This window comes from Macrobrachium rosenbergii, chromosome 6 (assembly GCF_040412425.1).
Source record: "Macrobrachium rosenbergii isolate ZJJX-2024 chromosome 6, ASM4041242v1, whole genome shotgun sequence".
NCBI lineage: Eukaryota > Metazoa > Arthropoda > Malacostraca > Decapoda > Palaemonidae > Macrobrachium > Macrobrachium rosenbergii.
Window position 1 is genome coordinate 50,474,012 of NC_089746.1, and position 15,000 is coordinate 50,489,011.

Consider the following 15,000-nt stretch of genomic DNA (forward strand, 5'->3'; position numbering starts at 1 on the left):
TAATAATAATACAGTAATTACCATTGAGTGAATGCACTTCCTTCTGTAAAAGGACCTGGACTGGCTCATCAGGATTCGGACAGTTTTCCAGTCTTGCCAAGACGGCATCGACCAGCTGGCGCCGATTGGCAGGCAAGATGGCCACGTGGTCTCCAGGGCTGTAACTTAGGTCGTTTATTCCCTCGGTACTCAATATGACTTGCTGCGTCCACCTGCTGGTTGTAGGAATGAGAGATTTAACTGCCATCTTATTCAAGACTGATTTGCACACAAAATCTCCACTAACACAAAGATATTTCTAAGAATTCCAAACATATTCAGTAGGGTAGTGGAGACAGATAAAATTCTGAGTCTTAAATATCTTAAGGATTGAAGTATGCTCAACCTTCATACTCTACAGGTAGTGAGCTTTCATGTACGAAAATACTGAAAAAACTGGTCTATTTTGCCATCATAAGATCATTTATCATCTTATGCTCCTGCAGATTGCATAACGTTATTGAAAATTACAAATGGGATCATCTATGGGCCAAATACTTAGAAAAATCATATGCACGATACTACCTTACTGGTCTGCATAAGAATAATGTAATTTCCCAAAAACAAGTAGCAGTAAGCCGTTTGGAACTGACCCCAAGTGAAATCATCACTTACAAAAATGTTTCACTGAAACTACAACTAAACAAAATCTGGACCTCACACAGTAAACCACAAACACCCAGATTCCTTAAAAAACCAGTCACGTAATGCTCTGGCATACTAAGGAGGATAGGTTTCAAGATTCCTAGACGTCAGATGTTTCTATCTGCAAAGAAGAATGTAATCAGATGAAAACAGGGATCCTTGGTTTGACTGAAAAAAATTATACAGAAAAGCAGCTCAATATTTACCTGGCATTTTCTCCATGAAGGTTTCTCGAGACCATAACTTGACATGACCGAACCCTCTTCCCGTGTGTTCGTGATAAACCTGGAAAAACATGAACGATTGTCAAGAAAGGCCTTATATGTATAAACATGACATTTGCGTAAACAGACACACGCACACGTAACCACACACACACATATATATATATGCGATTGAATGAACAAACGATTAAGAAAGAAAATAAACTATGTATTCTTTAACATAATAAAATGCATTTTCTTACATTTATTTTCAACTTCCCTGCACTGCAGAAACTGATGATACACTTCATTATTACATCAGAAAAAAAATTTTAAAAACTGGTCTTGATTACCTAACGCGATGTCATCCATTTTGGAACAAGGCGACAATTTAATCTTGTCCGCTGTGGCTGATGCTTCTGTCTTGAGAGCAGCTGTGGCCTCTTTCATTGCAACATCATCGTCCAGACAGAACGTCTCACATCCAACCTGGAAATGAAATTTTAATGTCCTTTGATTCCAAACACTTGCAATCACATCAGAATATGATGATTAACTCTACTGCTGCCTTGTCCATCACCCATGTACCCTTGACCGTCTGCCACAACTATTCCCTTGAACTCAATGTTCACCTCAGACTTGGCAGGCTTAGATACAGTTTAGATATGACAAAATCGAATGTCAACTGTTTGATCAGTCCTTAATACCATTCTTCTATGAAATGTGGAAATCTGGCATTCTTGCATTTCCTTGATTCTTTTATCCTTCAACTTTTAAAAGGTCGAATAAAACAATCGTGCCACCGGGATGAATCATCCCCACCTGAGTTCCTCTCATCACTAAAGAATTGACTTTCATCCTTTTCCTATTTTCTTTATTTCACACACAGAGAACACGCTCAGAGATGAGGTATATAATGGCCGCTTGTATGTGCAATGTTTTCTGAAATTTACTGTATTGTTATTTCGCTATTTTGAACACATTTTATTAAGACTACATTTTTGAATCGATACTACGAACAATAGCAGTGATATTTACCAATAAATGCTCATATCTGACCAACAAAATGTTACCAAACTGAGTCAGGATGATGATTTTTAAACAGAGTATCAACACTGACAACAAAGGAATTCCAATGAAAATTTTGTTACCACGTTCCAAAACATCTAAAACCTGCTGTTACCTTGAAGACATCCCAGCCCACTGCTTGAAGGCCTGTTCTTGGCCAGCCAGCTCATCACCACAAGTGAGTTTCATGAGCCGCTCTCCTCCGAGTTCAGCCAACAGGTTGTCCACGTATTTCCCAAAAGCACAAAAATTGGGGTAAGCGCTTGAGCCTAATGCGAAAACTGCAAACCTGGAGAAAAGTACAAGGTGTTAGCATGTGTATGGAACTGGAGTAATTCAAATATATTTAGTGGCACTAGGGAAAGTTGGCTGTTCCTCCTGAGCCTTCCTTACAAATTTAAGATTCTGAATAACCATTTACATCCGAGATTTACAATTATAAATCTGAGTATCTCCTTGTCTGAAGATATTCAGAATCTACTCTTAATCACTGCTAACATCAAAGTACTAAAAACACCTATAAATTTCACGACAATTCAACAATGCTCGTTACTTTTAGGTAAATGGCAACATTATGAAGTTTATAAAGGATACCCGAGGTTAAGTTGGACTGTAGACAATTACAACTATTTTTCCAATAAATAAAATTTTCATTTGTGGGGAGCCCCATAAAGCTACGTTTGCAGAACTTCTTTCCTTTTTATCACGCACATTCCTTAACCTCAAATCTCCTAAAGTTAAGGTAACACTTCCGAGATTTATCTGCTTTTATTTTATTACAATAATAATATACAACCAATCTGACTAACCTGACGTTATTAAGTGGGCCAAAGTTATCTTCCGACATGATGTCAGATGTGACCGACCCTCGAATTGCAGAAGCTGCTAATCCATTTTCCTGTGGCGTAGAAGAACCTTGGGCTCCTCCTCCGCCTCCTCCTCCTCCTCCTCCCCCCCTCCTCCACCTCCTCCTCCCCCTCCTCCACCTCCTCCTCCTCCCCCTTCTGTCAAGCTGTTCATTCTCATGAAGGAGAGGCTTCGATGCATGCTGTGGATGTACAAAAAGATGTCAGAAAAGGGATGCCTCACTCTATTTTGCTTAGGTTCGAAACACACCATGAAAGGAAATGGGTTTCTTCAATTATACCCCATCAGGATTCAAGGCTTTTAGTGAAAAACGTATGAGAAATGTGTGAAAAAAAAATGCTGAAGTCAAGGGCTTAACATGTAATTGTGTGTATATATATATATATATATATAGATATATGTGTATATATATATATATATATATATATATATATATATATATATATATATATATATATATATATATATATATATATATATATATATATATATATATATATATATATATATATAGATGTGTGTGTGTGTGTGTGTACACGCATGTACATGACTCACATGAACTCGTGACTTTTAAATCTAAGGAAAATGGCCTGAACTTGTTTGATCTTAATAGATGAAACAGGTCCGGATCTTACTTTCTGTTTAATATTTTCTAATAATAATAATAATAATTGTAAAAACCCATCAGCTTTTGGATACTGAAATTCTTTCTGTATTTATAGATTAGATAAAGAGAATCAGCTATTGATATACATACAAAACGTCTCAATGCAGTAAATGTAAAATGCTGACATTCATGAAACAACAGACATTTGAGTACAGCTAGAGAGAGATTAGATTTCTTCATATTTTAGACCAGGGGCTCTCAACCTTTCTATCAAGTGGGCCCTCACCTGAGTACTCTTGGAGTTATCAGATGATAAACCAGTATTCCCATTAACCTGACACTAAATAGTGTATATTTATAAAATGGCATTAAAATTTAATCAAATATTTCAAATTGTACTAAGTTTATTTTACAGTCAATGACATCAAGAAGAAATGAAACTGAACTTTGACCTTTCTACGTGCCAGGTTAGGAATCCCTGCTACAGAGGCTTAATCATACTCTAGGATATTGGCCACTGACACGATATAAGGTACAACAACCAAATATTCTGGTTATAAATTAACGAAACAGCAAACTGTACTTTATCAAGAAAATTTCCTGAAATCACATTCAGCTGGAAGTGGCCTACGCCTTAACTTAAAACACAGGAATCATGATAGAACTCTTTATGCTTATCTGAAGAAAATATCACATAAAATACAAAAAAAATACGTTTGTTGTTTTAAAAATGTTAAAACCTGAAAGAGAATCCCGAAAATAACTGAGCTTATTTTATACTTATGGTTATTTACAATTCAAAAAGGAGACAAGGACGTGAAGTAAACTACTAATTTTTATAAGGTTAGGACAAGCCACTGGTGTGAATATGTTCAACAATGGAATACAACGTTATTCATAGTAAACAGACATACTTTATGGCATGCTAACTACAACTCCAAACTTCAATGCGACTCTTGTTTTATGAAGCTTAAGCAAAAGTTATTCCTGTGTGGGTTTCAGACAATTTCTCTCATTCTCTCTTTCTTAGTACGCTCTTCACTAAAACTTTTCCACGTAAAATGTGACTGAAATAACCTTTCAATATTTCTAGATTCGTGGTTGTAACGCCAGACATCTCGCAATAAATCAACCAATCTATATTTACGAAAGGGAAATAACTTCATGCAACAACTGTTACGAGATAGAAAAAGAATGTGATTGACCAACCTTTATTTTTTTATTAATTCCAAAAGGTACTTCCTTTTGTGATGTTTCATTAACTGGAAGCTTGGTACTGATTTGACATTCCTGGCATTTTGCCCGTTGAAATTCTTAGTTAGTGAACAAAATAACATTATGTGAGAGCAACATTATCAAGAAACCGAATAATGAAAAGAGTAAAGACAATACCTTTTTCTTCACCTGGAAAGCATGACTGAATTACTCAATTTACAGTGTACAATATGTCTCTTGAAAACACCCGTAAAGGAGGAATGCTGGCTTAAAAAATAAAAAAAAGTCTTCAATTAATGTCAAGTATGACACTTTCCAGATTTTATAAGGCTTTATGTGACAGGGTGACAATTTGGGTCATTTCAGATTTTGTGATCATATTACTGCGAAAAAAAAAACCTTCAAGATTCCTAAACTATCAGCGCTCTACTTTAAAACCCCTAAGTACAATATTTTTGGATAATCTATACTTTTGGGAATCTGTTTTACTCCTTTGTACGCCATACTTTTACGCTTCTTGTTCGTCATGTAATGGGGAATGTTAAGGATTAGACCTAGTTTTGGAGGTAAAGTTTTACAATTTCCTTATTCTTGCATCTGAAAACCAAGGTTAGCTCTTACATTCATTACTAATTGATCACGAAACAAATCCAATATGGCATTATTTTCTGTCCAGTGGCTTTCTTGACGAACGTAGTTACTTTCTTGAAAGCAATAAGATTTAAGCTTTAACCAAACTTATACCTTATGGCTGGTAAAGACCTAAACGGCACCAATATCTTGAATGAAATCACACAGGTCGCTTCTGTACAGAGTAAAATACATGTGGCTCTCTTAGTGTTGAATAACCTCAAGGTTCTTAAATCGCCTTTTAGTTAATACACATGTAATTTATCATTTATATACAACTTTAAGGTAAGTTACAGTTCAGAACCACTGGTTCTTACAAGCATACCTAAGTACAGCCCGGATCTGACTAGTCTACGAGAAAGCATGTAAGCCATACAACTAAGGATATCCAACCACATTAATAATTAACATCAATTCCTTCGTTGCATTCCGTAGCATGCTTAAGACAAATACAACATGATGCACACATATCCACTCTTTACGTTCTCTAATATCTACTGTTAAGTAGTTTGTTACCATTGTGAAGGACACACTGTACTGTACTGTGCACCTTTCCAAGTCCTTAGTTGTTCATTGAGGAATTATCAGGGGGAGTTTGGGGAGTTGAAGTTCTTAAACTGACGTTCGTGGGGGAAGTCAATATCACGTTGTTCTTTGGGAGTAGGGGTGGGGGTTGGGGCGAATTGACTAGGAAGATGGGGGGAGTTGGCTTTCTTATAATGCCCTTCGTGGAGTCACAATTATGTTGTTGATGGGGGGGGAAGGGAGTTGACTGGGAAGATGGGGGAGTTGACGTTCTTATAACTCCCTTCGTGGGGGAGTCACAACTGTGTTGTTCGTTGGGGGTGGGCGATGGAGGGATTGACTAGGAAGATGGGGAAGTTGAAAAAGTTCCTTTTGGGGAACTGAGGCAGTTATGAAGCACTTATGGTCGTCATATTTATGTTGTTCATGGTCGGGGAGCGGGGGTAGTTATCTAGGAAATTAGAGTAGTTAAGTTTCTAAATAAAGTTAAAGTTCTTAAGGGAACAATCATTATATTGTTTATAAGGGTAATAATTAACTTGGAAATTAGGAGTTGAACTACATGGGAGATCACAATTATGCTGTCCATGGCAGAATTAACTACGAAGTTAAGGGAGCTGAAGTTCTTATGGTGCCGTTTACGGGGGAGTCGTAGGGAGGGGGAAGGGAAGGGAAAGTGGGGTGGGGAGAGTTCAAAGTCCCTAAGTCACTCAATGGCACTGGAATGTTGTTTGGAGTCCTTTGGCTGTCAGGTGGAGTTTCAAAAAGAAGTATTGAAGTAAAAAAATGCGGACAATTTCATAGCCTATGCGCAGCTGATGGGAAGTGGTAAGGGACATAAGACGATGAAAAGTCGTAAAGGATGGACAGAGGACGATGGGAAGTCGTGAGGGATGGGCAGAAGGCGATGGAAAGTCCTAATGTTCAGACAGAGGAAGATGGCAAAGCCTAAGGGTACAGAGAGATGTGAAGTCGAAAAGGACGGACAAATGATGGGAAATCGTAAGGGACAGAAAAAAAGAAGATGGAAAGTCGAAAGGGCCCGACGAAAGATGGAAAGTCATAATGGACGGACAAAAGATGATGGGAAATCGTAAGGGACGGAAAAAAGAAGATAGGAAGTCGAAAGGGCCGGACAAAAGATGATGGGAAGTCGTCAGAGTCGGACAAGAAATGATAGGAAGTCGAAAGGACAAGACAAAAGAAAAGTGGAAATCGTCAGGGACGGAAAAAGAAGATAGGAAGTCGAAAGGACCAAACAAAAGAAAAAGGGAAATCGTCAGGGACGGACAAAAGAAGATAGGAAGTTCGTTAGGAGTCAAAAGGAAAAAGCCAAAGAAGGAAATATAAACAAAGAGTGGTAGTTTTAGGTTAGTTACATAAAGGCTTATGTAACTAACGAGAATATTCAGAAGGAAACAAATTCTTTTGTTTCACAGGAAGAAGAAAATAAAAAAAAGCTCTATGGATGATTAAAGTTCTTAGTTAATGGGAAGTAGAAAAAATGGTAGCCACCAAGGGTTAATTCGAAGTAATTAAGCCCATAATTAAGCCATTCATGGGAATTCACAAATTATTTGTGGAGGGGAAAGTTGAAAGTCCTCATATGCAGGGGGAAGCTGCAGAGAAGAGGTTATGTTTGGGGACCGTCAAGGAAAAGCCACATAGCGGGAGGGGGCCCTATTTTGAAATAGACTGCTTAGAGAGGCCCTATTTTGAAATACACTGCTTACTGGAAGTTAAAATGAAAAAGAGACTATCTGAAAGTCATACGAAGATTGTGAAATTCCTACTTTATATGAAAAGCTGAGGCTAAGACCTAGTTTAAAGTCCTCATGCTGCCTACAGTGATTCAAAAAGTGAAGATCTAACCAATGGATGAGGCTGCTGTTAAGTCGTTGGAAATCTGGAAGTCATCTAGTTCAAGCTGAATGAAAAACTAATAAAGGGGGAAAACCATAGTTAACTTGAGGTCTTTGCGGTTTCCATGCAAAGTCCAAAGATGAGGAGAGAAAAGTGACTCAATGAGGCCAAGTTGGGCGTAAAAGGGTTAAAAGGATGAATAAAAGGGAGTAGGATGACGCAACTAAGTCGAAGTCCTTAGGGTGTTTCAGGGTCTCAGTTTGAAGTCCTAATGTTCAAGGGATTCAAAATTAAAAGGTGGAGATGAGTGGTTTGATTTGGAGGTCTTTAAGTTGTAAAGGAAACTCTAGGTAAAAAGAAATTTAAAACCACTTAATTAAACTTTCTTTTTATAAACAAATAAAATATTCGCTTCTTGACATTTTCAAGTGAATGGTAAATTATGTGGGACAAAACTTCACTTTTTACTTACAAATTAGTTCCAAATATCCGTGATATGGAAAATCACGTCCAGTACTTTGAAAAATTCCAGAATGAAAGTCGACTGACTGTAATGCATACTTTGTTGTAAAAATGGGAAATGAAGTCATACTGTTGTGTAATAAGTCGTGGAAGTTTGTTTATCTTACAAGCGATATGTAGCGTTTATCATTACTGATAGGTTTAGTACTTTAAACATAATATTATGGAGCGTCAAGCTATGAGGATCAAACAAACGGTTAGGAGAGGTATGGGGGGAAAATAGAAGGATCGGAGGAATTACAGAAATTACGAAAAAAGCCTATGTTCAATAAAAGGAAGACTCACCTTTTTTGTGCTGAGTAGTCTTGCCAATAGGACGCACTATTGCAGGAGACAAGCAAAAGCACACAATGAAAATGGCTATGAAAGTAAGCACTGACATACAAATGACCACAGACTGAAAGGAGTGACCTGGGGTCACTGCCACGGCTCTGTAAAATCAATCTATATAAAAAGCCAGAGTAACATGCTAATCGCCCCCTCTGTTCATTCCCTGAAGACTGGAGCGACTCCATCACAGTCACCGTCTCAGTATCAATTGCTGCTAAGCCTATGCTTTGTTGACATTGAAAATGGGATGCGGCAGAGATACTCAAGTGCATAAAAGAACAAAAATAATGTTACAGAACATATGCTAACAGTTCATTCCACTGAGGGCAAGAGAAGACTTAGGCAAGAGACTTAGTTCGTTTCAAGGACGCCATGAAAATGATGGATGACGATGCTGGCAACACTGTGCCAAGTTGCAAAACATTAATTTTTGACTGAGGCCATAAGAGTGGAATATCTAAACACTTACGAGACACTAATGCAATCCAGATAACCAGAGCATGACAAGATATGAGCAAGGCATCCCACATTTGTTTTATTCATTAAATGTATCATCACATAAATCCTGCTATCAGAATTTATCATACTACTTTTCTTTAAGTTTTAAACAATGACGTATTACAAACAGAATTCTGGGCGGAGCCCCCAACCAAGTAACATAAAACAGATACGTATTTTTAATGTACAATAAATCTAATTCTGACAGATGTACAGTTCTGTAGAGGTTTAAAGGAAGGATTTAAAATGTGCTGCAGAGACAGACCTTGCAATTCATAGACCACAAGAGAAAATGATTAAAAACATAACGAATACATAAGCGGAAGAGCAAAAGATATTTTAGAATGAATTGCAGTATAGTAGTAAATGCTTCAATCATATTTTATACAAGACATACAATCACGTTCATTGTATTATTTCTACATTTGTAATATTAATGTATTTAACAACTTTGTAAGTTATTCATCCCACTTATGCACTTCAAGGCCGTGTTTCAAGGAATACGCTTTGTGTTAAATACACTCATAATTACAAAACATAATACACACTGATTCAGAAAATTTACTTTCACTGAAATTATACCTCTGATTTACTGATGCAGCCAATTAGCCTAACACTGAAGCTGACATAACAAACACATGTTTATTGAAATCTGTAAAGAATTTTTGTTTAAAAAAACCGTACTTGAGAAATGAAAGCAAGTAAACAGTCCCATGTAAAGCAAAACCAATTTTATAAAATAAAAGAAGGAATTTTTATTTTTTTATAAGCCAATAGAAGAAAGATTTTTTTTTTACAGAGATCAAGAAAGTGTCCCACCTGCTGGTGACGTCATCAATATCCGCCGCTGTTCCGCTCACCTTCATGGCATACAGGTTCTTGGCAAAGTCCTGGAAATTTCGGATGTTTTAATAACTGGATACTGTTTACCCATAAAGCACAATAACATAAATAAACAACATAAATAAGAATTAAAAGGACTGGTTTTCTTGAATTTTTAATTCTTCAGTTTTAAGGACCAAAAACTAATACAGTTGACCCCCGGTATTCGCGGGAGATGCGTACCACTAACCCCACGAGTAGCTAAAATCCGTGAATACTTAAAACCCTTCTAAAAATGCTCCTAACTGACTATTTTATAGTTCAAAAAAACCCTAAAAATGCTTATACCTGAATATTTTGATAGTTTTACAAAAAAAAAGTGTATTTAGTCACGAAAATGATATGAAAATACAGAAATTTGTGAATATTTCTCTATGAAAAATGCAGTGAATAGGCGAATCTTCCGTGAACAATGTGTAATATACAGTATTTCCAAAGATAAAACAGCGAATAGGCGAATCCACTTATCCTGAACCGCGAATAGGCGGGGGTCAACCGTTGTAATACTGAATATCTATAACGTGAACAAAACAATATGCTCAAAAGGTTTGGAAGTGATTCAATTTTCAGGATGAAACAAAAGCAACAAAAATCACATTTCCAGATCTGATTATTAAAATGACCTTATCGCACAGGAAAAGAACATTCAGTTAAAGTAGTCCTTTACTCACTTCCCAAATATGCTTCTGCCAGTCCAAGAGAGAGAGAGAAAAAAGCGTAAACTTATTCTTACCTACCATAGTCCTTTTTGCAAAGAACGTGACTTCTTGTCTTTCACCAGGAAACTCATTTTAGGTTAATCTTCAAAAACAATCTACAATCCAGTTCTTGAATATCTTGCAGTGGAATGAAAGCTTAAAAAAGCCGTTCTTAAATATACGGAATCGCAAAGAAAGCTTTAAAAAATCTCTTCCCTGATACTGAAACAAAGCAGTGAGAGCTTAAATATTTCCTTAGATATTTTACGGTGCAGTGAAAGCTTAAAATCTCTCCTTCGATATTCTGGACAGCTTAGAAAGCTGCAAGCTCTAGTGAAATACTTTGCATGGCAGTGAAAACTTAAAAAAGCCGTTATTAAAAATGCAGAATCACAGGGAAAGCTTAAGAACTCTTTTTTGAGATTCTAGATTGCAGTGGAAGCTTAAATCTTTTCACAAATATTTTACAGTGCAGTGAAAGCTTAAAATCTCTTCATAAATATTCTGAACTGCTTAGAGAGCTGCAAACTCTTCTGAGATATTCTGTATCTCAGTGAAAGCTTAATTTTCAGCATTAAAGCTGTAACTCCACTCATGCGCACAAAGTATACTACCATACTCGTACTTCTCAGAAATGACTAATGTCCTTCAGCTTTTCCAGGATTAGTTCAGCTGACGTCATGGGGCATCAAGCTTGGAAGAGAGAGAGAGAGAGAGAGAGAGAGAGAGAGAGAGAGAGAGAGAGAGATCCTAGTAAATAGTACAACGAGAAAATACGCCCGTGAATGAAGAAAAGAAACCTTACTTGGAAGGTGTTCGAAGCATCAAGCTGACCATTGTTGTTGCAACGCCAATTTACTGTATTAAATCAGTCAATCATTTAAAGTCAAAGCCGAATAGAAAAGGATAACTGTCTGTTAAGATGCGACGACACCAGATTCATTGGTGTATTAACGACAATTATCCTGAACACCTTAATACACCTTAATGGAGTGCTGCGCAATTCATCATATAGTGAGTTTTTCATTTTTTTTCTGCTTTTCTCCGGCGATTTTACACACTTCCCATTTTCATATACACAGTATATATATATATATATAATATATATATATATATTATATATATACACATATATATACATATATATACATATATGTGTGTGTATGTAGTGTGTATGTATGTATATATATATAAATACATACATATATTTATATATATACATATATATACATCTATATATAATATACATATAGCGCACCAAAAGCTTCTTCACGTACCAAAGAAGCAGTACACATCCGAAGCTACCTGCATGTAACTAATTATATCAAGAAGCGCTGCCTGAATACAGCTTTCAAACCTTATCAAAAGCCCAGACAAGAAAAAGAATAATAAATGAGAAGAAATGTACCTCCTTGTATTTGAATTTGTAGAACACTTTTCTCGAGAAGTCCTGGTGAAATCAAAAGATGATAGGAACAGGGATCAGCCATATATCATGCATAGAAGATAAAGGAGAAAAATTAATAATAATAATAATAATAATAATAATAATAATAATAATAATAATAATAATAATAATAATAATAATAATAATAATAATAATAACTGCACTAGTAGTAGTAAATGAATGCAAAATTCTAATGTAAAACAATTATGCAGAAAAGCGAAGTCAAATAAATGTTAAACAGTGCAAAATGAACTATACATCAAAAAAGTAGTTTTAATCATCAAAAGAAAGTAATTAAAAACGTTTCTATGAACCATGCATGTAAAGGGCTTTACAAAACAAATGAGTACAGCAATAGCAAAATATATAAGGAATATAGAAAACGAAAATAAAATGCCAGAACTTTTTAAGACCTATAAAGAATATGAAAAACAATTTAATATCAAGAGTGCTTATAAAACAGTTGTAAAAAGGAAAGCCTAGCTTTCCTATGCCCTGCCAGATTTCACTAAATCAAGGATGTAAATTCTATATCTTATCTTTCTTTTACACAAAATGACAGCCTAAATTTTTTTAGCCATTCAAATCTTACTAAATTTGAAATACAAATCCGGTATTTTAACCCTTTTATTTACCTCTAGATTTTTTCCATGCAGTCTTTGCGTATAATGTTTTTGTTGCGTGCAATGCTTCAGTGTTCATCTGAAGTTAAATTTTAACAGCTGTTTATTTCTCGATATATAAGATTCCGAGTCAATATATATTTATCAATATTTTATTAACGTTGTAGTTTTCACAAACGCTGCTCGGTTAATAGCATTCGCAAAGGCAAAACAGAAATAGAATGAAACTCAATTTCATTCTTGAAATTTATCATACCTATCTAAACTTTCCCACGACCCTCTTATGCTATGTATGAATATAACTATTTTTTCTTAATATACCATGCGTTATTTGATTTCTTTGCTTGTTTCTATTTACTCTTCTCAACGTTGGAGATTCTTTGCTGGGGAAGTTTGTTTACAAGTCAGTGGCTTATTGAATTTGTTCCATATGAACAGATGGCCAATGAGAACTAACTACAATCTACCTCTCTCTACCTACAGTGATAAAAGTGTGTCAAGCAACAGGAGAGAGAACGCACTGTACACAAAGAAGAACGAAAGAACGAAGAGAAAACATTAATTCCTCACCTCCCCATTTTCGGGTGGATCCCCATTACCGAACGTCGATGTCACCACCAGCACGAGAGCCTCGTGTTCGATGTCAATGAGGTCGTAGTCAGCCATGCAGTACACCTGCGGAACATTGACATCGCGTGAGCCGTGATTTCAGACAGCGACTTCCAGTGAAGCTGGTGCATTTTGATGTGAAGAAGTCATTAACAGCAAACAAGTGAAAAATGTGCCGAAGTATCTTCGGCGCAATCGAGTTTTCTGCACAGCCGCTACAGCGTATAATCAAGGCCACCGAAAATAGATCCATCTTTCGGTGGTCTCGGTATGATGCTGTATGAGCCGCGGCCCATGAAACTTTAACCACGGCCCGGTGGTGGCCTATCCTATGTTGCATGCCAGAAGCACGATTATGGGTTAACTTTAACCTTAAATAAAATCAAATTACTGAGGCCAGAGGGCTGCAATTTAGTATGCTAGATGATTGGAGGGTGGATGATCAACATGCCAATTTGCAGCCCTCTAGCCTCAGTAGTCTTTAGGATCTGAGGGCGGACAGAAAAAGTGGGGACGGACAGACAAACAGCCATCTCAATGGCTTTCTTTTACAGAAAACTAAAACTGTAGAGTAATGGCTATAAGCGTTATTCCCCGCACTGATATGCAGAACCGGCAAAAAGCATCAAGTTCAAATTCGTTTGCAATGAGTTTCTAAAATGTCATTTCACCCCATTTCGGCTTCCAGAGACGCCTAAGACTATAGTCAGACAAATGCAAATCCAATTCTCTATTAAGGATCGCAACGGTAGTGTCGTCACCATGAGTGGAATAAAAATGGAAGGTGGGGGCAGGGGGTGGGGAAGGGGTGGAGAGGGCGGGGAGGGGTGGTTATTTGGATATTCTTGGAAGACGGTGCGCCAGAAATACCTGCAGACGAATATACTATGGTAATGCGGAAAGTTAGTGTTGATACGACGAGGTTACAATACTTTACATCTGATATACCCGTCCATAAATATACTTTGGGAAGACATTGATTTTAATACGAATAATATATCCTTGAAATACCTGTAACTGAATAAACCACTGGAATACATTACCCCTGACAATGCATGTGATTAAGTTCCACCAATTTACGTCAGAAATACATTGAAAAGGATAAACCCTTAAAATACACTACAACTGATAATGAAATCAGCCTTAGATTTTATACACACAAAATACACTGAAACGAACAGATCACTAACACTGATATACACAGAGAATTTCGGTTATTACAAAGGCATTCCTTTAAAAATAAAGTCCTCTAAACTTGGCATTGCGTCACAAAACAGAATGACCTTCAGAAAGCGAATCTAGGACAAGAAATCTGATCACCACTAAATACATTTCTTTATCCCTTCAATGCCCCTGAAGTCGTAGCAGTAGGATATAATCATTAAGTTTATTTTCTACAAATAATATTCCAAAGTTATTTTGTGTGGAAGTTCCAAAAAGCAATTCGATAACAATTGGTCAAATGTTGATGGCTGTGATATTCTACGGTAAATCCTTCCATCAGGTACTCATCTGTGACGCAATTATTTTCACTACCCTCTGACAGAGGGTAGTGAAAATGCCCCGGCTCCAAGTCTGCATAAGGAGCAAGGTCTTAAAAAGTTGTTCCTTGAACTTGCAGCAGTCCTCACGGCTATTGCGAACGGTGCAGGGACTCGATGAGCCCACGAATAAAACAGTGAGTGACTTTCATCGCTGCTGCTAACAAAAGAATTTAATCCAACCCTTC

The 15,000-nt window shown here is 36.7% G+C and overlaps 1 protein-coding gene across 1 annotated transcript in view; it reads right to left on the reverse strand.

Annotated features, from left to right (window-relative positions):
• The window catches only part of Nos (Nitric oxide synthase), a 447,341-nt gene that overhangs the window by 12,661 nt on the left and 419,680 nt on the right, over positions 1 to 15,000 (reverse strand). The window contains exons 14-24 of the mRNA XM_067105755.1: positions 13,233 to 13,337; positions 12,001 to 12,042; positions 9,832 to 9,902; positions 8,470 to 8,505; positions 2,942 to 3,003; positions 2,765 to 2,870; positions 2,080 to 2,244; positions 1,775 to 1,784; positions 1,241 to 1,376; positions 891 to 969; positions 22 to 215 (exon numbers count right to left, since the gene is read on the reverse strand). Of these exons, the coding sequence (XP_066961856.1) occupies positions 22 to 215; positions 891 to 969; positions 1,241 to 1,376; positions 1,775 to 1,784; positions 2,080 to 2,244; positions 2,765 to 2,870; positions 2,942 to 3,003; positions 8,470 to 8,505; positions 9,832 to 9,902; positions 12,001 to 12,042; positions 13,233 to 13,337 (1,006 nt within the window). The remainder of the gene's footprint in view (positions 1 to 21; positions 216 to 890; positions 970 to 1,240; positions 1,377 to 1,774; positions 1,785 to 2,079; positions 2,245 to 2,764; positions 2,871 to 2,941; positions 3,004 to 8,469; positions 8,506 to 9,831; positions 9,903 to 12,000; positions 12,043 to 13,232; positions 13,338 to 15,000) is intronic.